Raw genomic sequence first — 21,849 nt, 5'->3', positions numbered from 1 at the left:
TTGCTCTTCCTCAGGATTGTAATCGCAGGGTAGATTGAAAGGTTTTTCTTGATGCTAAGACTGGATTTCAGAAGTCCCACTAGTGCGATAATGTTGCAGGTTCAAGTGTGCTTCTTCTCCAGTGTTAACGATTGAGTTTGGGGTGTTAGGGCAGGGGGTGGTGGAGGGAAGAGGGGACATGAGAGCAAGAGGAGAAAACCCCAGCGTAACTCTCCAGATCCCTTCATTACCCTCAGTTAGAACATTAACTTTATTGCTAGAGACATCTAGTGGCACACACGGCTTGAATATTTTTTCTTGTTATCCTGACACCATGGGATCGATTCTAAATACAGACATCCACCTCCTGAACAGGGAGATACAGGCCAGAATTTTTCCCTCATTGGGCGGGCTCAGCGGGAGCTGACGGGTGCAGTCGGGAAGCTGACTACCGCCCTCGATCGGCTCAGATCGGCAATTTCACGCGGGCAGGCCAATTAAGGGCCACCCTGTGTGGATCGCGAGCGGCAGCGCTCAGCGCTACCTGTGCAGGTGTGGGGAGGAGGGAGAGCTGGGCCTAGTGTGCAGTTCATGCATGCGCGAGAAAGAGTGCTTCAATCTCCCTGAGGCAGCTCTGTGCCTTAGGGAGTTTGAAGCACTTTTTAAAAAGAAATAATAAAGACAATAAAAATTTAATAAAACTTGTCCCCTCATGTAACTATGTACACATGAGAGATGGGACATGTTTTTAATGTCAAAATAAAGTTTTTATTTAATTTATAATAGCTTTAGGAAACCTCACCCCGCTTGTGGATGAGGTTTCCTAAAGAATGTAATGGCTGCTTGACCTTTTCGCCTGCCCGCCAACTGTTAGGTTGGATGGGCAGCGTAAATTTGAAGTTAATTACCTTGTTAATGGCCTTAATAGGCCTTACAATTATCGGCGGGTGTGCAGCCAACTCCAGCACATGCCCGCCGAATGAAATATCGTGCGGATGTGCGATGACATCGGGACACATGCCTGGCGTTATTGGGCATCGTATTATGCTCAGGCGTATTGGGCACGTGCCCGCAAACCAAACGTAACATTCTGGCCATAACCTCTCCTCCTACATGTACAGGGATCTTTCAGTGATAATGGTCGTATCAGCAAGAGTGTGTGCTGGAACTTACATTGAAAGGGTGCCTCACTAGAGCATAGAATCACGGAATGGTTGTAACACAGACAGAGGTCATTCAACCCATCAACTCTGTGCTGACTCTCTGCAAAAGCATTTTAGCTTGTCCTACTTCCCAACCTTTTCCCCATAACCCTGCATTTTTTGTTCTCTTCAGGTGCTCATCCAATTCTACTTTGAAAGCCACAATTGAATTTGCTTCCACCAGACTCTCAGACAGTGCATTCCAGATTCAAACCACTCAATGCACAAGAACGATTGTCCTCATGTCACCTTTGGTTCTAATGCCAATCATCTTAAATCTGTGTACTCTGGTTCTTGGCCCTTCCACCAGTGGGAACAATTTTCACACGGAACACAATACTCCAGTGGAGGCCAAATCCAGTTTTTTTATAAACAGTCACCATATCTTCAGTGCTTTGTGCTCCATATCCCGATTTTGTGCATTAAAATAACCCTGTCATTACTTATTGGTGACTCTCCAAAAGTCACTGCACCTCACCAAGTATTCTCCAAAGAACCGCTCAGTTTAACTCTGCATACTCGACTTCTAAATTCAATATCAGCAGCATTAGCTCCACTAGTTGTCTTTCAGGGAAGGAGTCTAAAGCTGGGCTTTTACCTCAAGCAGGTTTATTGTTCAGCCAGCTCAACAGAGTAAAAGGCTCCTCATTCCTTTCCCCCAACTCGGAAGTGTGACAGCTGTACCCATTTATGGGTGAGCCAGTGCCCATCACCTGTTTTGGCAATGCAATTCTCTTAACAATGTAACTGTCAATCAACATGTTATTGGACCATGACAGTGTAATTGCTGATGCATTGACAAGCAGATCTTCTGCCCATGAAATGATGCAAGGAACTGTGCATTATTCTCCTGCTCCAAAGGAGTTGAAGAATGTCTTTAAGACCACAAAGTTGAGCTGCTCTAATGCCTGCTGCAATTGACCTGAAATACAGGAAAGAAAGACTTGCATTTATGTAGCACCCTCCACAACCTCAGGATGTCCCAAAGCAGTCAGAGAAGTAGTTTTGCATTGTCGTCACCGTTACACTTAGGAAGTGCAGTGACTAATTTGTGCGCACTAAGCTCCCACAAACAGCAATGGATAAATGACCAGATAAATATGTTTTTGTGATGTTGATTGAGGAATAAGTGATACTGCGGATGCTGGAAATGTAAAACAAAAGCAGAAAATGCTGGAAATGCTCAGCAGGTCAGGCAGAATCTGTTGAGAGAAAAAAAGTTAACTTTTCAGGTCTGTGACCTTCCATTGGAAGTCCTGATGAAAGGTCATCAACCCAAAATGTAAACTCTGTTTCTCTCTCCATAGATGCTATCTTACCAAGGCTCACTCCCCTGTCCTTTAAAACAGTGGGATTTTTTAAGTTCATCTGAGAGCATGGAAGGGTCCTCAGTTCAATATCCCATCCTGGCAAATCTGACAGTGCAGCACTCCCTCAGTACTATTGTGGAGTGTCAGTCAAGACTCTTGGGCTCCTTTCTCTGGAGTGGGATATAAAAACACGGCCTTCTGACTCAGAGATGATCGTGGGTTCCCCGCACGCTTTTACCAGTTTGGACCACAAGCGTAATGGAGATACAAGATCTGTTTGAGATATATATGATATATACAGATATACTTGTGCCATTTCTTAAGCAGGCTCTTTTTGAGGTTACCTTTTCAATTTTGTTGGTGGAATGACAACTGTCTCTTCCTTTATTAATGGGTCATCAGTCCATGAAATGACACTGTGTGATCCTGCATACAAAGGCTGAAGGAGTTTCCCTCAGATTTCGCACTCTGCTCTTTCAGAGCTACACCATGGAAAATAAGCACACTGATTAACACCGCCACTAAAAGAATGGAAAGGGAAAGTTTTTGACTAAAATAAAAAACAGAAAGTGCTGGGATTACTCAGTTGGTCTGGCAGCATCAGTGGAGAGAGAAACAGAGTTAACATTTCGAGTCCGTATGACTCTTCTTCAGACTGAATAGAGGCAGAAACATGATGGGTTTTATGCTGTTGAAAAGGGGGAGGGGAAATTAGAGCAAATGGAAGATCAGGGATTGGTTAGAGGGTAGGGGGAGATTAAATTACAAAAATGTCATGGAACTAAAGGCAAAGAGAGTAGGAATGGTAGTAGTAAAGGAACAAAGCATTGGTCCAGAGTAGATGTAAATAGTAGAATAAAGATCAAGGTGGGTTCAAGATTTTGACTAACCTGTTAGAGATTTGTACTTTTTCTTCCAGAGCAGAATTACAAACTTTAAGTGAATAAATGTAAGATTCTCACCTTGCCTTCCAACTCTAAACTTTGCCACTTATACATCGTGTGAAAGACACATTCTTGATAGTAATGTCTCGTCACTTGGAGGGGTCGGGGGTGGGGATGGGGTGGAATTCTTGTTTCAATAACATATCAGAATGGTATTGAATTTTCTTCTAACTTAAAGGGCCACTAAAAAAATCACACACTCAGAAATTAAAAACTTTGGAGCTATACCTTATCGCTGTTTTATTGGTGGTAATTATTTCATTAGAAGTAGGGTTTTCTTTTGCTAAATCATGTTCCAGAATGGAACATGACAGAATTTTTGGGACAGTGCTACTGAGAGATATGCACCAACGCAGGTGGTGAAGTGAGGATACAGATCAGCCATGATCTCATTGAATGGCAGAACAGGCTTGAGGAGCTGAAGAACTTGCCGCTCCTGCTCCAGTGATTGAGCTTGAAGTTGAATATCAAGGCTTTGTCTGTTGTTTCAAATTCAGTCCCCTTTAAATATTCAGCTGGGCCATTCTTCCTGAAGTAGTTTTAACATTTAAATCCCCGGTTTAAATTTTACTTCAACATACTTGGCTTCTGTCACTCTCCGTGTCCCTCTCAGGCATTTCTGAAAACTGCCATTCTTGCTGATATCAATCGGGTACTTGAGATGAAGGCAAGAGAGATACAGTCAACTCTCTCCAGGGTTATTTTTGCTTTGGTTGAAGTGGGATTTGGTCAAGTTTCAGGATCAGAACCCCCTTCTGCAAGAACAAAAAAAATTGTACGAAATGGTCATTATTTTTCCTTTATTTTTTTCCCCATGTAATGTTTCTTCACTTCTTTTCTTGCTGGGCGGCACTTGTTACCTGCCCTGTGACCATCATGTGTCCAGGTGGACAGTGGATGTGAGCATGCTATTCAACAGTTGAGTTTATCACAAGCAAGTCATGTCTCTGTCTTCACCCATTCATAAGCATGCATACACACATACACATACTTCCCACAAAAGGTCTCATAAGTTCGACATCTGCCCATCAAGATGGTGCCTTTCACCAGTGTCCCTCACCCCACTTCACCACTGTCTCCCCAGTGCTGAGATCAGTCAGCTCCGCACAGATTGGATTCTGAAATGACAGCAAGGTCTGGAAGCAAGCTGGCCAAAAATAGAGTTTGTTTTTCAAAAGAACAATATGTAAAGAGTCCTTCTAAAAAATTGTGATCAATATATCTGGGCTGGTCTACAAGGTCTGGTCATCCAATATTTCACGATTGATGCATCAAATTGTGACATACCCCCTCTTAAATTGAGTTAGCGATGCCTTGTGGTTTGGCTCCCACTTTGAATAGTACTCAGCTATTACTAACTGTGGCTTAATTTGCATTGGGAAGGCTTCACTCCACTTATGAATGACTCAGATCTAATCCTTGTAGGTTTCTCCAAAAATGACTTAATTTTTAAACTTAATTTACTGGATGTGGGCCTCGCTGGCTAGGCCAGCATTTATTGCCCATCCCTGACTGCCCTTGTGTAGGTGGTGGTGGTGAGCTGCCTTCTTGAACCACTGCAGTTCCTGTGGTGTTGGTACACCCACAGTGCTGCTAGGAAGGGAGTTCCAGGATTTTGACCCAGCGACAGTGAAGGAACTACAATACATTTCCAAGTCAGGATGGTGGTGGCTTGGAGGGGAACTTGCAGGTGGTGGTGTTCCCATGTGCCTGCTGCCTGCCCTTGTCCTTCTAGGTGGTAGAGGTCATGGGTTTGGAAGGTGCTGTCTAAGGAGCCTTGGTGAGTTTCTGCAGTGCATCTTGTAGATGATGCACACTGCTGCCACTGTGTGTTGGTGGTGGAGGGAGTGAATGTTTGTGAATGGGCTGCCAGTCAAGCTGAATGCTTTCTCCTGGATGGTGTCGAGCTTCTAGAGTGTTGTTGGAGCTGCACTCATCCAGGCAAGTGGGGAGTATTCCATCACACTCCTGACTTGTGACTTGAAGATGGTGGACAGGCTTTGGGGAGTCAGGAGGTGAGTTACTCGCTGCAGGATTCCTAGCCCTTGACCTGCTCTTGTAGCCACAGTATTTATATGGCTAGTCCAGTTCAGTTTCTGTAAATGGTAACCGCCAGATATTGATAGTGGGGGATTCAGCGATGGTAATGCCAATGAATGTCAAGGGGCGATGGATAGATTCTCTCTTTTTGGAGATGGTTATTGCCTGGCACATGTGTGGCACTATCTACACTGTCTACCGAACAGGCTTCTAAATAAGTAGATCTCATATGTGCACAGACTATTCCATCTTATCTTTGTCTCTTGCATATGACTGCTGATGTCACTGTTACATCATGATACATATCACTAACTCATTACCATAACTATTAAAGTATTACTCTACAAGTGCTAAGAGTTGGAGGGCATTAAAAGTGCTACAGCCTGGGTTGTAGCAAAAAACAAGATGAGAAAAGTGACTTCTTTGAGCAGATTAATTGTTGATTGAGTGGCACTGGTGAAAAGTGGTAGATGCCCCTACCCCATACCATAGAGCAGTGTTATTATGTTCATTGCTGATCTCAAGCAGCTTTTTGTGTGGAAATGCCAAAGGGCAGGTGTGACAAGGGAAAGGAGGAACAGAGGTCGCTGACTGTAGTTCGGATGATCCTCTACCTTCAGCAAAACACTTGGAGAATGCTGACACATACGCCTACTCAGCCATGGTTAATGTATGCAGACACAGGGACCCAAGAAAGGAAATTGGGAGCGGGCAAGAAAATATGCGAAGGAATAAGAACCATGATCAAGCTCAAGAAAAGGATATGAAGCAGCTGTGAGCAAAACACATGGGCAGTATATGCATTTTTTTGCAGAAGAACTATGAATATTTTGGACGGAGTGGGGGTAGGAAGTTTGTAACTTTGCCAAACTAAACAGTGTTGTTACATAAGTTCTCTGGTTGACATCTGGTTTTATCCTTTGAGAGGTGAAGTGAACAGTTATGACTGATGGCTCCCAACTCAAAAAGAACTTCTTAATTCTTCCAAATGCTCTACTCCCAGAATATCTTCCCTTTCAATGTTTGAAGTGTTCTTCCTTGAGTGAAAGGATTGACTGAGTCTGTCACATTTTCAAGCACATGATGTGTGTATCCTTGCTTGACCCCTACACGGAGATACAGGGTCAATCAGGGAGCCTTCCCACGGAACAGATGGCGGACATTAGCAGCCTTTTCTTCGGGAAATTTTGGGATGAAGCAAGACAAGGTCAATAGCGGGCGTCCCTTTAGGAACCCAAATATCTAACTTTGCAGCTGCTGGCCTTCCCTCGAGTAGCTGATTTTGTCTCGACAAGAGGGTCAGGAGGTGAGCTATGGGTGTGGGGGAAAGATGATATGCAGGGAGAAAGGGGTGAAAGAAAGGGAAGAAAGTAAAACTATTCAGAGTTCAGCCTCCGAGGGAATGGAGGCTGATTGGGTCACAGCTAGCTAAAAAAAAAATTCCAAAAAATGCAAGAATGGATTTACCAGCTGACTAAGAATGAGGCCATTGTTTACCCTGCTGTCACAATGACCTGAAGCAGTAACAGCAGTGGAGAGACCTGAAGACAGAGATAACAAAGATGTGAGATTCAGCTTAGAGTATAACACAATGAAAAGAATTGGCATTGACCCCATTGAAGCTCAACCCTCTACATTACCAACAATTCCATCCTACCTTCCAGTTGCACATTAACAACCAATGATTTTTATGTCTATATTATGTTGCCTTCAATTTTTAGACATCCTTCCCTCATTGAACATAATTTTTAAATAATTTTTCAAGGGGTGTGGGTGTCATTGACAAGGCCAGCATTTGTTGCCCAGCCCTAAATGCTTTTGAACTGAGGTCTTGCTAGGCAATTTCAGAGGGCAGTTAAGAGTTAACCACATGGCTGTGGATCCAGAATCACATGTTGGCCATATCTGGTAAGAATGGGAGATTTCCTTTCCTCAAGGAGGCTAGTGAACCAGATGGGTTTTAAAGACAATTGATGATAGTTTTATGGTCACCATCACTAAGAGTAACTTTATATCCCAGATTTAGTAATTGAATTTAAATTCCAGGAGCTGCCGTGGTGGGATGTGAGCCCATGTCCATTGGGCATTATTAGCCTGAGTTTCTAGGTCACGAATGCAATGACATTACCACTACACCATCATCTACCCTCAATTTCCAATTGTTCTACTTTATCTGCAGCAATAATTTAGTTTTACCTTATTTGAATCAGCTCATATTTTATAAGTCTCAACCATGTTCCTTCTTTCATGGCTGTAAATTTTGAGCCTGATCTGTTGTCATGCTTTGTCCCACTTCACCGTTGTGATTAATTATTTAAGTGAGTTGAGGCTTCCATTAAGATAGGGATTTCAGAAGCTCATATTCACACTGTGACATTTCAGGGCCTCCTGTCTGAAAGACATTTCATTTTGCTGGAATTAATTCCCAGAATCCGCTCCAGCCAAATTGTTTGTTTGTTGCTTCTGCTTCTGAAGTTTGCACATTTTTTTAAACCATGAATTGCTGACTTGATCCTTCATAGAACTGTTTGGCAGATATTCTTCAATTTGCTCACACTGTAGCCATGGGTTCTTAGAGGTCTCTGCAATGGATTCATCCTGGTTGCTCTGAATCATCTGGTCTAGTTACAAATTACCCTGAAGGGGGTTATCAACATGAATTAATGCCGCCCCACTTCCTCTCTTTGTGATTTAGTTGACTCTCTGCCATCAGGAATAGAGGATGAAAGTAAAGAAAGGAAAATTTAGGACCGATGTCATAAAGGACCTTTTTCACATGAAGGCTGATCGATGTTTGGTCAACAATAGCAGACATAAACTTTAGACTCATTCAGGAGCCTGAAAGAAGAAATGGCGAGGGACAGTGGGATTTCTGACCTGGATTTGTGAGCATAGATATTCCAGTGACGTGTATGACACTGCTCTGTCCTGGTTCCGCTAAATCCTGTTGCATTGAAGACATTACCTTGCCTCCAGTGGCTGCTGGGTAAGATCTGGAGATTCCCTCCTCAGTTATCCCTTCTTCAGCACTTCAAAATTACCTCTCGGCAGCATCATCTGGCAGCAAAGTGTCAATGCCGACACATGGATCATCATCCTTCAACGTTATCGTTGCCACAGTCACCAATGGCCTGCTGGGTATTAAAACCCTGGTGAACTTTGTGCATCAAAACAGAAGTCATCTCTTTGGCCTCCACCAACAGCAAACATCCTGCGGGGCCTTTGACTCCATCAACACCCACAAACACTCATGCGGAGATATGGAATCGGGACGTCTTCACACCCTGCCATGGGCTTGGTGCACCTCCGTCGCGTCTCTCCATTCTGTTGCCACATTGCAACTCCTAGTCTTCAAACTCACGCTTGATGTTTCATTGCTGACCTGCCAATCTCCACACTCCACAAATCATTCAGAGCATTCCAGGCTGTGTCCTCATTTGTATAATTTTTTCCCGTGACCCCAATGCCTCTCCAAGTTCCCTCAGCTCCCCAGACTTGACCCCAAGATCATTATCTGCTATTGCCCCTCACCAGCTACTTTACCAATGTCCACCAGTCTCACACCGACACATACCCTCCTGCTGCTGTTGAGTGCAGATTCATCCTTGTTCCCCACACTCTTTGTGGAACCAACCATGGCTGGTCCTTAGTCTTGACAATTGCTCCCATCTGGAGTTATTACCTGCCAGTTAGTATTGAAAAATGGAATAAGCTCTTTGACTGAGCTTTCAGCCTCATCTTCCAAAAATTCTGCTCTTTCCCTTTTGCTGCTATTCAAAACACCATGCCTGATGAATCATTGTGAGACTTTGTCCATCACACAAGCATTTCTGTAGAAATGTGAATGCCCTTTTCGGACAGAGATGAGGAGACATTTTTTTTCTCTCAAAGGGTTGTGCGAATTTGGAACTCTGCCTCTGAAGGCAGTGGAGGTGGGGGGGGGGTCACTGAATATTTTTGAGGCAGAAGTGGATAGATTCTTGTTAGGCAAGGAAATCAAAGGTTATTGGGGTAGATGGGGAAGGAGAATTCAAAACACAAAAAGATCAGCCATGATCTCATTGAGTGGCGGAGCAGTACTTCTACTCCTATTTCATATGTTCATTCGTTCAATTTTCACTCAAAGCTACAACCTCTGTTAACATCCCCTCCTTCAGTGGAAGATGTACCGCTTAGAAACTCAGTGAAAGCTCATGAGGCCATCTGGACCCCATTCGTATAGGGTCCGAATACAAACCCTTTGACCATACACGTGCGCACACATGCACACACACCCTCATTATGCCAAACACCAAACAGCTACATTTCATAAATATTCATAGATGTCTGACCACGCTGCTTCAGGAAGTGTGTAACAGCCTTCAAAAGATTACAAAGGAGATTTATCAGGATGGTACCAGCAAGTTATGAGTTATGAGGAGAATTTAGGAAAGGAAGGACTGTTTTCTTTGAAACAGAGATTAAGAGGTGACCTAACCTTTGTTAGTTTTCAGAGATTAGATCACACCAGGTGCGTGGGTCAATAACCAGAGGTACATAGATTTAAGGTTATTGGCAAAAAAACATGAGGAGAAATCTTTTCACTCTAGAGTTGTCAAGATTCTGAACACTTGGACCTGAAAAGGTGGCGCAAGTAGATTTGATAAGTAATTTGAAAATGAAGTTGGGCAGGTACTTGAGGATGAAGAACGAACAGGGTTACAGGCAAAAAGTGGGGATGTAGCATTAAGCACAACTCCACTTCCAAAGAGCCAGCATGGGAACACTGGGCTGGATGGCCTGCTCCACTACTGTCAGAAGTTGCTACTGAGATAGTAGATGTATTGGTTTTGATATTCTAAAATTCCCTAGATCCTGATCCCCAAGGAGGGAAGCAGAAAGCAGGAAACTACAGGCCAGTTAGCTTAACATCTGTTATAGAGAAATTGCTGGAATCTATTATTAAGGGAGTTGTATTGGATCACTTGTAAACCTTAATGCAATCAGGCAGAGTCAACATGATTTCGTGAAAGGGAAATCATGTTTGACTAATTTATTGGAGTTCTTTGTGGAAGTGGATAAAGGGGAACCAGTGCATGTGCTGTACTTAGATTTTCAGAAGGCATTTGACAAGGTGCCATATTAAAGATTACTACACAAAATATGAGCTCATGGTATAGGGGGTAACATATTAGCATGGATGGAGGATTGATTTGTTAACAGGAAACAGAGAGTAGGCATAAATGGGTCATTTTCAGTTTGGCAGGATGTGATAAGTGTAGTGCCACAGGGGTCAGTGCTGGGGCCTATATCAATGAATTGGATGATGGGACCAACTGAATGGTTGCTAAATTTGCTGATGACTCAAAGATAGATAGGAAAGTAAGTTGTGCAGAGGACATAATGAGTCTGCAAAGGAACAGAGATAGGTTAAGTAAGTGTGCAAAAATTTGGCAGATGGAGCATAATGTGGGAAAATGTGAACTTGCCCACTTTGGCAGGAAGAATAAAAAAGCAGAATATTATTTAAATAGTGGGAGGTCGCAGAACTCTAAGGTACAGAGGGACCTGGGTGTCCTGGTATTGCCAAGTGGTTATGGTACTGGGTTTGTAACCCCAAGATCAAGAGTTCAAATCTCACACTGGCAACCTATGAAACAATGTAACTTCATCTGAATAGGAACAGATGAAAACGTGTTTGTACTCGAAAGAATTACATGAATCACAAAAAGTTACTATGCAGGTACAGCAAGTGAATAGAAAGACAAATTAAATGTTGCCAATAATTGCAAGAAGAATGAAATATAAAAGTAGGGATGTTTTGCTGTAGTTGTACAGGCATTGATGAGACCACTTCTGGAGTACTGCATACAGTTCTGGTCTCAGTTTTAAAGAAAGTATATAAATGCGTGCAAAGCAGTTCAGGGAAGGTTCACTCGACTCTATCTGGGAAAGGGGGGGCTTATCTAACGATGCAAGGTTGGACAGGCCAGGCCTGTCAGGGTGGATGATCATGGGGGAGCCTAGACCTAAGGGACACAGTTTAAAATAAATGGTCTCCCATTTAAGATGGAGGTGAGATGAATCTTTTTCTCGCAGAGGGTCTTGCATCTGTGGAACTCTGTTCCCCAGAAAGCAGTGGAGGTGGGGGTCATTGAATATTTTTAAGGCTGAGTTAGATAAATTCTTGACTAACAAGGGTGTCAAAGGTTATCGGGGGCAGATGGAATGTGGAGTTGAGGCCACAACCAGATCAGCCATGATCTTATTGAATGGCGGAGCAGACTCGAGGGGCTGAATGGCTGGCTCCTGCTCCTCATATGTTTGTTTGTATGTAAATTTCTAGTTTGCTATGAAGCCACTGATTGAGGCTTTGATCTCCCAGCTCCATATGTAGCAGAAACAACCATTCAAAAAAAAAAAAATTGACCCATGTTGTGTCAAAGCTGAACAGAAGCAAAGCCTCACGTCACTGGTGGAGTCCTAGTGCAGTGAGAGCCCCCTTCCCATACAAACAGCCTCAGGCACGTTCCTTCACTGGCACCGGAGCACCACAGCTGTGGGCGACCTCAAGTTGCGTGGTGACTGGAAACATTGGGATTGTTCCAAGTGGATGACGACGGAACCACTGTCGCCATGCTCAGTGTGTGAGGTGGTCCTTTCAGGCACGGCCCGCCCTCAACAATAACACAAACATGCCCCAGATGAAAAAGGAGTGTTAAAAACAAAAAACTGCAGATGCTGGAAATCCAAAACAAAACCAGAATTACCTGGAAAAATTCAGCAGGCCTGGCAGCATCGGCGGAGAAGAAAAGAGCCCACGCTTCGAGTCCTCATGACCCTTCAGCAGAAAAGTTCTGCTGAAGGGTCATGAGGACTCGAAGCGTGGGATCTTTTCTTTTCCGCCGATGCTGCCAGACCTGCTGAGTTTTTCCAGGTAATTCTGTTTTTGTTTTGAAAAAGGAGTGTGCTTGTGAGGGGGGGAGGTGCGGTGGGGGAGGGTGTTGGGGGGGGGTGGGGGTGGGTGGTGGTGGAGGGGTGGGAGCTGGGGATGGTGGTGGTGAGCACTATGTTATTTCCTACAATGTTGCTTCTAAGTTTATTTGTATGAGGCATGTACAACCGTATACCTTGCCCTGAAGTTTCAGTGGATGAATTCTATGTCAGCGCATGGAGCTCGGGTAGCATTTAGACAAAGGAAAAGAACTTCAGATTTCTTGCTGATCTGGCAGATTCATCTCCGCTGAGCATCGCATCAAGCTGCCTGCAGTCTGTCAGCGTCTTGCTTTAATTACTGTCTGACCGCTGCCTACATACACTACACTGAGTCTTACTGAAGGCTCAACTCCAGCACAGCACGAACAAAGCTATTGGGCAGCAGCCAACTGTACTGCACAGTTCTGGCTTTAACCCTCATTTGCCCAGATTGCAAGCATTCATGAGCTGTGATGCTTTTCAAATAACTGGAACTCTTTACCAGAATATTAACCTTTTTTTTTCCATTCATTCTTGAGATGTGGGCGCTGCTCGCCAGGCCAGCTTTTCTCGCCCATCCCTAATTGCCCCTTGAGAAGGTGCTGGTGAGCTGCCTTCATGAACCATTGCAGTCCATGTGCTACAGGTGTAATAGCAGTGCTGTTAGGTTGGGAGTTTTGCATGATTTTGACCCAGCGACATTGTGGGAACGGCGATATATTTCCAAGTCAGGATGGTGTGTGGCTTGGAGAGGAACATGCAGGCAGTAAGTGTTTCCATGTGTCTGCTGCTCTTGTCCTTCTTGGTGGTGAAGGTCATGGGTTTGGAAGGGGCTGTCCAAGGAGCCTTGGTAAGTTGCTGCAATACATCCTGTACACACTGTGCCAGTGGTGGAAAGAGTGAATGTTTTAGGTAGTGGATGGGTTGCAGATCCAGCAGTCTGCTTTGTCCTGGATGATGTGGAGCTTCCTGATTGTTGGCAAGTGGAATGTTTTACATCATATTTAAAGCACCAGAGGGAGCCATTGGGTCTGTCATTCCTGTGCTAGATCTTTGCAAGCGCAGTAATGCTCAGTCTTAAACTGTACTTTATACATGTTGGAGAGGTTTTGGGGAGTCAGGAGTTGAGTTACTCACAGCAGGATTCCTAGCCTCTGACCTGCTCTTGTAGCCGCAGTGTTTATATGGGGAGTCCAGTTCAGTTTCTGGTCAATGGTAACCCCCAGGAAGTTGATGGTGGGGTATTCAGTGATGGTAATGCCATTGAACGTCAAGGGCAATGGTTAGATTCTATCTTGTTGGAGATGGTCATTGCCTCACACTTTGTGGTGTGAATGTTACTTGTCACTTGTCAGCCCAAGATTGCATATTGTCCAGGTCTTGCTGCATTTGGACATGGACTGCTTCAGTATCTGAGGAATCGCAAATGGTGCTGAACATTGTACAATCATCCTCAAAGATCTCCACTTCTGACCTTATGATGGAAGGAAGGTCATTGATGAAGCGGCTGAAGATGGTTAGGCCAAGGACACTACCTTGAGGAACTCCTGTAGTGATGTCCTGAAGCTGAGATGATTGACCTCCAACAACCACAACCATCTTCCTTTGAGCTGGGTATGACTCTAACCAGCGGAGAGTATTCCCCCGATTCCCGTTGACTCCAGTTTTGTTGGGGATCCTTGATGCCACACTCGGTCAATATGGTCTTGATGTCAAGGGCAGTCACTCTCACCTCACCTTGGGAGTTCAGCTCTTTTGTCCATGTTTGGACCAAGGCTGTAATCAGGAGCAGAGTGGCCCTAGTGGAACCCATTTAGAAAATGGCGCAGAAAAGAAGTTCAGCTGTGAGCTATTGAGGTTCTTTTTGCTTTTGAAGGTGCCACACCTTAGGAAGGATATCATGGCCTTGGAAGAAGTACAGTATAGATAGACCAGAAATGATACCTGGACTCCAAGGAGAAATTGCATCCAGAGGGCTGTTGTGCCTGGAACTTAAAAAGTTAAGACGTCATATTCAAGCTGTTAAAGAGAAATGGTAAGGTGGACGAATCGAGAATATTGTGCTGGTTGAGGAGTTTTGGATAATGGGAGAAGTCAGCTAAAATTTAGAGCCAAACTGAATGCTGATTAGGGCTGACTGAGGAGCTTGAGGTAAAAGATCTTTGAGAAGATTTTACAGGAGTAGACATTAAATGGATCTTGACTGGGAATTCCAGAGAGTCAAGCCTCAGTGGTAAACAGAGGAACCTCCAGTGGTGGAGGGAAGAACAGGTAGGAATGAATGCAATGATAGAAGAACCAAGGGCACAGTGCCCTTGAATGGACATTTCTTTCAGGGTGATGCACATGTAATGCATGGACATAAACCAGTGCAAGATAATTGTCAATAATTCTCAGTGTGCTATCAGGGTGATTATGTTACTAGGTAAGTAATTCATAGAACTGGACTAACGCCCCTTTTACCTGGGGCAGAATATTGCCATTGGCGAGCAGGGGCAGGCCCAACATGCCGACGTGTAAAATGACACGCGATGATGTCAGGTGTGCGTCCCGACCTCATCGAGCGTCAATCCGATATTTCGTTCGGCAGCTGCATGCCTGCCAAGCTGTCAACGGCCTGTTAAGGCCGTTAAAAAATCAATTAAAGTTGTTAACTACGCTTAAGGTTGTCGGGCAGGCGAAGAGTCTAAGTAGCCTTCGCGTTTTTCAGGAAACCTCATCCACAGGCGGGATGAGGCTTCCTGAAGCTTGTATAAAATAATTAATTCAATTTTGCAAAACTCACAAACATATCCCAGCTCATGTGACACTGTCGCATGATGAGACATGTTTAAATAATTTTTTACTTCCTTCATTAAAAAGTTTTAATATCAACTTAATCTCCCTGAGGCAGCTCTGTGCCTCAGGGAGATTGCTGCACACTTTTGTGCGCCTGCACGAAAGAGCGCAGGCTCCAACTCTCCCTCCTCCCCCCGCCCGCACAGATAGCGCTGAGCACTATGGAACACGTATTACACTGGGTGGGCCTTAATTGGCCTGCCCACATAAAATGGCAGCACGCAGCCGATCGCGGGCAGCGATCGGCTCCATGCCCGCCCCCTCCCACTCCCGCCCAGCCTGTCCGACACAGGTAAGATTTAGCCCATGATTTCCATTCCCACCAATTATCTAAATCTGGAAATCAAAAAGCTAGTCTCAGTAATGGTGACCATGAAACTACCGGATTGGTGTGAGAATTCATCTGGTCCACTGACGTCGCTTCACCTTTATGACACAAAGCTAGGTGGGAATGTGAGTTGTGAGGAGGGTGCAAAGAGGCTTCAAAAGGATTCAGACAGGGACAGTGAATGGGCAAGAACATGGCAGATGGAATTTAATGAGGGTGAGTGTGAGGCTATCCACTTCAGTGGATGTCCAAAGTATTTATGACTCACTGAAAGCTAATATGCAGGTGCAGCAAGTAATTAGGAAGGCAAGGGGTATATTGGCCTTTATTGTAAGGGGATTTGAGTATAGGGGTGAAGAAATCTCTCTGTAATTGTATAGAGACCACGCCTGGAGTATTGTGCAGAGTTTTGGTCTCCTTACCGAAGGAGGGACTGGCCATGGAGGGAGTGCAACCAACATTCACCAGACTGAGATGAGGAGGAATTTCTCACTCTGAACCTTTGGAAGTTTGACTCAGTCATTGAGTATGTTCAAGAGAGATCGATAGATTTCCACATATTAAAGACATCAAGGCAGATGGGAATAGTGCAGGGAACTGGTGTTGAAGTAAAAGATCAGCCAAGATCTTTTTGTTTCCTATGTCGATAATGCACTTGAGTCCCTCTGGTTATGGAAAGTTGGATCATGCATTCCCTCTTCAAGGACTTCTGGGCACTGACACATGTGCAATGTATAAACTTGTGATTAAGAAAGGTTCTGAGGGAGGAAATGCCTCTTCATACTGCCTAAACAACACACTAAGAGCAAACTAAGCACCATCAGCCTAGCTGTGCTCAGATCTATCATTACACCTATCAGGCATTATCTCCCATTCTTTATTGATCTGCCTGCTCCACCCAAAATTCACAGTGAAGGCAGGGCTAGGGGAAATCCTGCTATCTGATTCCACTCAACAGACTGGCAGGAGGAGTTGGTGGAGTCTGGACTGAAGGCATTCTCTTCATGTCCCAGGTCATTCCCAAGCTAATCGCACTTTGCAAATGAAGGTGTGGGCTTCGTGTACAGTCTTCCAATCCTCCTTGAACCTGAGGCTGGTCCCAGAAAACTGGAGCATTGCAAATGTGTTAAAAATAAGAGAAGAGGGACAAACCCACTCATTACAGACCAGTCAGTTTAATGTCAATGTTGGGGGAACTCTTCAAGACAATCCAGGTATTGTACAGGCACAAAACTCATTGCCAATTGGAAAAATATGGGAAATAAATGGCAACCGGGGGGGTGGGATTTGTTAAAGGTAAATTGTATCTGTCCTTGGATGAAGTAATGGAGATGGCTGATGAGGATTGTGCGGTTGATGTTGTGTGTATGGACTTTCAAAAGGTCTTTGAGAAAGTGCCACAAAGTGGACCTGGAAGAGTGACAGCATGGATACGATATTGGCTGAGGGATGGGAAGCAGAGAGTCGGGGTGTTTTTCAGAGCGGAGGGCAGTCATTTCCCCCAGGGGAAGATATGAGGACCAGTGCTCTTTTTGTTCCACATTAATGTCCTGGATCTGGAGAAACAAGGCATTTTTTCAAAGTTTGCAGATGACATGTCAGAAATAACCAAGAGTGCAGTAACAGACTGCAGGTGGATGCAGGTAGACTGGTGAAATGGGTGGACACATGGCAGATAAAACTGAAAGCAGTGAAGTGGAAGTGATGTATTTTGCAAGGAAGAATGAGGAGAGGCAATGTAAGCTAAACGGTGCACATATCTTTGAAGGTGGCAAGTTGATAACACTGTTCGAAAAGCAGACTGAATTCTTGGCATTCTAAGCAGAAGCACAGAAGACAAAAGCAAGGAGTAATAATAATAATAATAATAATAATAATATGATAGCAGAAGGTCACTCAGCCAACTGTTGTACTGACCTCATGTTTGTACTGATGTCAAAATTACAACAACCTAATGATCGTATTCATCCACTGGCCCATGTCTTCATCCAACCATTGAACTGATCCAATGTCTTGGCCAATATTTATCCCTCAGCCAACATCACAAAAGCAGATTATAGGTTTGTAGTTTGGTTTCCACTTTGAATACTCTTTGGATCTTTCTTTGGGTAACTTGTGGCCTGTTCTGGATTGGGTAGGTCTCCCACTACTTTCACTCAGGTCGAACTCCTGTAGTTCAAAGACTACTTTATTTACACATTAGTACATCCTGAGGTTCTAAGTAAGTACATCTTTCTTGTGTACAGACTACTCCACCTTCTCTTCTCAATCTCTTGCTCATGACTGCTCATGTCACTGTTACGTCCCAATACACATCGCTATCTCATTACCATAACTATTAGTTCATTATTCTATAATTATTACATTGCTGTTTGTGGGAGCTTGCTGGGCTGCTTTCATTTCTACATCCCAACATTAACTGCACATCAAAAAGTACTTCATTGGCTATAAAACTCTTTGGGAGGTCTTGAGGTTGTGAAAGATGCCTGAGAAATACAACTTTTTCATTCTTCTGTTTTTTTTCTGGTTGACTCAACAATTATATTGAGCCAATTATATTAACTCGGTGCTCTCACTGATCCAACATCCCAGTGACCCCTACAAGCCCAACAAACCTGTTTGCTGATCTGACAATCTCTCTGGCCTTTCTGTGAGATATTTGGCAGGTCTTCTAGCTCCCCATGACAGTGTTATCTCCTTTTTACGCTGATACATCTTGGTCAAATTCTATTTGCATCCCTCTGAATGAAGCCGAAGAGTTAAGTGTCTGGAAGGATGATTGGAAGTGTTGTGGTGAGGTGTGACACCAGCCAGCACTGAAGACCCTGACGTGAATGATGCATTCCACTAATTGTTGCACTCATGAACTGCAATAAGATTGCCTTCAAACTGTCGATGTTCCACGTGGGCCAGTTCTCACAGCCATGTCCATACTAGCGCATCTGCTGCCAATTGCAGAGATGTTTACAGAAATATTTTTTATTGTGCATTCAAATGGGTCATATTAATGGAAAGTTCTCAGCCTGTCCTTATACTACTGCTTTATACCTTGAATAGTTAAAAGTTGTGACTGAGTACCATGACTGTGTTTTTTGGGAAAGAATGCCTCTGTGTGCTGTGTGGTGAAATTGTCGTGTTGATTTTAAGGGCAAATTTCTGATCTCATTACATACAACACATCTGATACTAGACTGAAGGGAATCAAATGATACGACGTGGAAAGACATTTCAATCCAAAAAGCAGAGCGGAACTGGACGAGGTGATATCCTCAGGAGCCTCACAATTGAAACTTTATTTTAGAAATAATTCCTCCGGAGCGAGGGCTGTCGACTTCTGGAATATAACTTGCAAGACTGACTCGTTTGAAGCATTTGAGAAGGAATTAGGTGAATGTGCGATCCAACAGGATGTTTGGAATTGGGATAGGAAATATGAGAAGTGGTCAGACCACAGAACCTAGAACTGAGGTGATGTTGGATGGGCTGAGTGGCGGTTTCTTATTTCTGTGTTCTTTAACTCTGACCCATTGTGCATTCCAGTTATAATCGCTACACCATTGGCGGGCATATCTTGAATTGCCTGGGCCCTAAGGTCTGGAATTCCCTCTCTAAACCTCCATGCCTCTCTACCTCGCTTGCCTCCTTTAAGATATCCCTTAAAACCTACATCTCTGACCAAGCTTTTGGTCATCTGACCCCCATATCTCCTTATATGGTTTTGTCTTAAAATGAATGTGTGAAGCGCCTTGGGATGTTCTATTCTGTTAAAGGTGTGACTTAAACACAAGTTGTTGTTGTTTTATTTAATTCATTTAATAACTGTCCCTTGGCAAGTTTTGTCAAAATTATATTGGTGCAACCAGTCGCATTTTTTGTTGTAGAATAGAGTTTGGTGCAGCACGTAGACTGGACTGAGTAATCACTTGTCTTGTTTTATCCTCAGGGCCGGTGCATTAATTTCACAAGAGTAAAGACCAACGCAAAGCCACCCAGTTATCCAATCTACAACAACATGCAAAATGGTGGGCTGGCTCCCATCTACCGCCCAAGCATAAGTCTTCCAGCATCTCCTGCCCCATCGCCTGAACCGTCACCTACTCAGTCAACGACTCCTTCGCCCTCTTCATCGCCAACTTCCACTCTGCCTCCACCTCCACCAGGACCGCCACCCACACGGGCTCCTCCACCATCACGCCCACCTCCTCGCCCTTCTTTCTAAACTTGGGCAAGTCACGTGGTTCACCCTTCATATTAACAGCTGATGGGAAGGGCACCAAAGAGGTACTGTGCAAAGGTCCCTACTGGTCTGAAGGAGACTCTTTCCTTTTTGTCAGTTTATTGGAGAGGGCCTGCAGCAAACCAAACTCCAATTTACACAGCAAGTATCCTTTTGAACTTGTGCCGGTTAGATTTGGCATCATTGTCTTAAACTTGATCAATTGTCGCTTTTAAATGTGTGATATATTGATATTCGACAGTTACCATTTTATATATATCTTATTACATTTTAGTATCTTTTTGCAACTAAACTGAGTGAAAATTCAACATCTAACGTTTAACTGTTGTGTTGAGTTTTGACCAATTGATTGTTGAGTTATTACTTCTCTCCAAATGGATTGATGGAAAGGATGTTAATATTCCTTGTTGATTGTGTCACCCTCAGTGTAACGGTTTTCATTACAAACAATCCCAGACATGTTGCTATTGGGGCTGGTCCAAGGAGACACAAGCAGATTGGCTGTGGTGTTGAATCCCAGTTGGGTCCCAGTCTTGGGCTCATCTTGCCTCAGTTGGGCCAAATGTTGGGGGGGTCTCACTGGGGCAGGAGGCTGCTGCCTGGCACGGTCAAGGAAAAGCTGGCAAGAGGCAGCATGCCTTGCCGCAAGCTCATTCCCCAACCACCACCATTTTCCCTCACCCTGATCTCAACCTGTCAAAGAGCAGCACTATCTGAGTTGGGAATTTGCAGGCAAGGGTGATACTGCCTGGCAGTCAACAGACCCCAGTGGGGATTGGAGAGAGGAAGGAAATTCTGTCAAAGAGGATAGGAAGAAGGGGGCCAATGCAAACACCATGGATCCATTCAGCCAGAGTGTGTCTAGTGACAGGCAGCATGGTGATCACCCTTCAATGAATTAAATCCCTCCAGCAGCTGATTCTGACTAGATCCTCATGCTGGGCAATATTTGGAAAACCACAGTGGTGTTTCTTCAATTTTGATTTTCTTTTAAAACGGCTTTGTCAAGAAGGGAGTTTCCTTCTTGGGGGCCGAGGCATGCGGGGGCACTTGTGTGTGTTGTCCCAGGGGTGGCGGGTGTGTCGCAGGTTCAACCCTCCCACTCACCAAGTTCAGCTGCAGCTCCAGACGCCAATTTCCAGCTCCATTGGATAGATGGCTGGAAGCAAGTTGCCTAGTTTCCCTCTCACCCTGGGCACCAAGGGGACCAGGAGGCAAATGGAGAGACTTCATGCCCCGAAGAAGCTGGAATGAGCTGGTGCCTCCATTTGTCCACCTCCATCCCACTGAGCATCTTGGAAAGGATTAAATTGTGGAATATTCAATTATCCTGGGGACCTGATGTACTTAGCCAAGATTCTCTGGGATCAGGTAGAGTAGGAAGCCTGGAGATTCAAATGCCCTGAGGAAAAGGTTATTTGCAATTATTGTTGAGCTTATGTGAATTTGTAACAATGTGGAATCAGCAATGCTGGCAAAAAAAAACTGAAATAAAATACACAGAAAGTTTCAACTTAGAGACCTTCCAATTCACAAAATGTTTTGGAACAGGCCTGCACCCTTCCACACTGATTCACCACTGCGCTTTCCCTGGGTCCGAAGAGGAGTAAAGCACTTGCTCACTGCTCCCCCACCAAGAAAACCTTCCCTGGTCTGCTCTCAGGCATTGCAATCCTTTCTTATTTCCTCTCATCCTGTCACCCTTGTCCCCCAGCCCCTTGCATGAGCCAAAGCCTTGACATCATTGATCCTCTGCCCTCCATTTCAGGCAACAAACAATGGAGTCATTATTTGTGTGAAATGGAAAATTAACCTGCATCACTAGACACACTGATAGTGGCCTGGTTGTCAAGATGCGAGCAGTTGTCACATTGGTCTTAGCTGAACAGAAAGGGCTTCAGGTTACCACTAGAAACTGAGCAAAACTAACACTATTACCAGGACACGACAGAAAATGCCACAGACTGTACAGAAAACACCTGGATTGATAAGGCAAACTCTGGACATTGCTGGAAAA

At 44.3% G+C, this 21,849-nt stretch overlaps 1 protein-coding gene across 1 annotated transcript in view; it reads left to right on the top strand.

Annotated features, from left to right (window-relative positions):
- The window catches only part of LOC121290179 (anthrax toxin receptor 1-like), a 191,107-nt gene extending 169,758 nt beyond the window's left edge, over window positions 1-21,349 (top strand). The window contains exon 18 of the mRNA XM_041210436.1: window positions 19,539-21,349. Coding sequence (XP_041066370.1) covers window positions 19,539-19,814 — 276 coding nt within the window. The 3' untranslated portion in view covers window positions 19,815-21,349. The remainder of the gene's footprint in view (window positions 1-19,538) is intronic.
- Window positions 21,350-21,849: the final 500 nt, after the last annotated feature.

Source organism: Carcharodon carcharias, chromosome 17 (assembly GCF_017639515.1).
Source record: "Carcharodon carcharias isolate sCarCar2 chromosome 17, sCarCar2.pri, whole genome shotgun sequence".
Lineage (NCBI taxonomy): Eukaryota > Metazoa > Chordata > Chondrichthyes > Lamniformes > Lamnidae > Carcharodon > Carcharodon carcharias.
The sequence above is the reverse complement of the archived record's forward strand: the minus strand, read 5'-3'. Positions and strand labels throughout refer to the sequence as shown.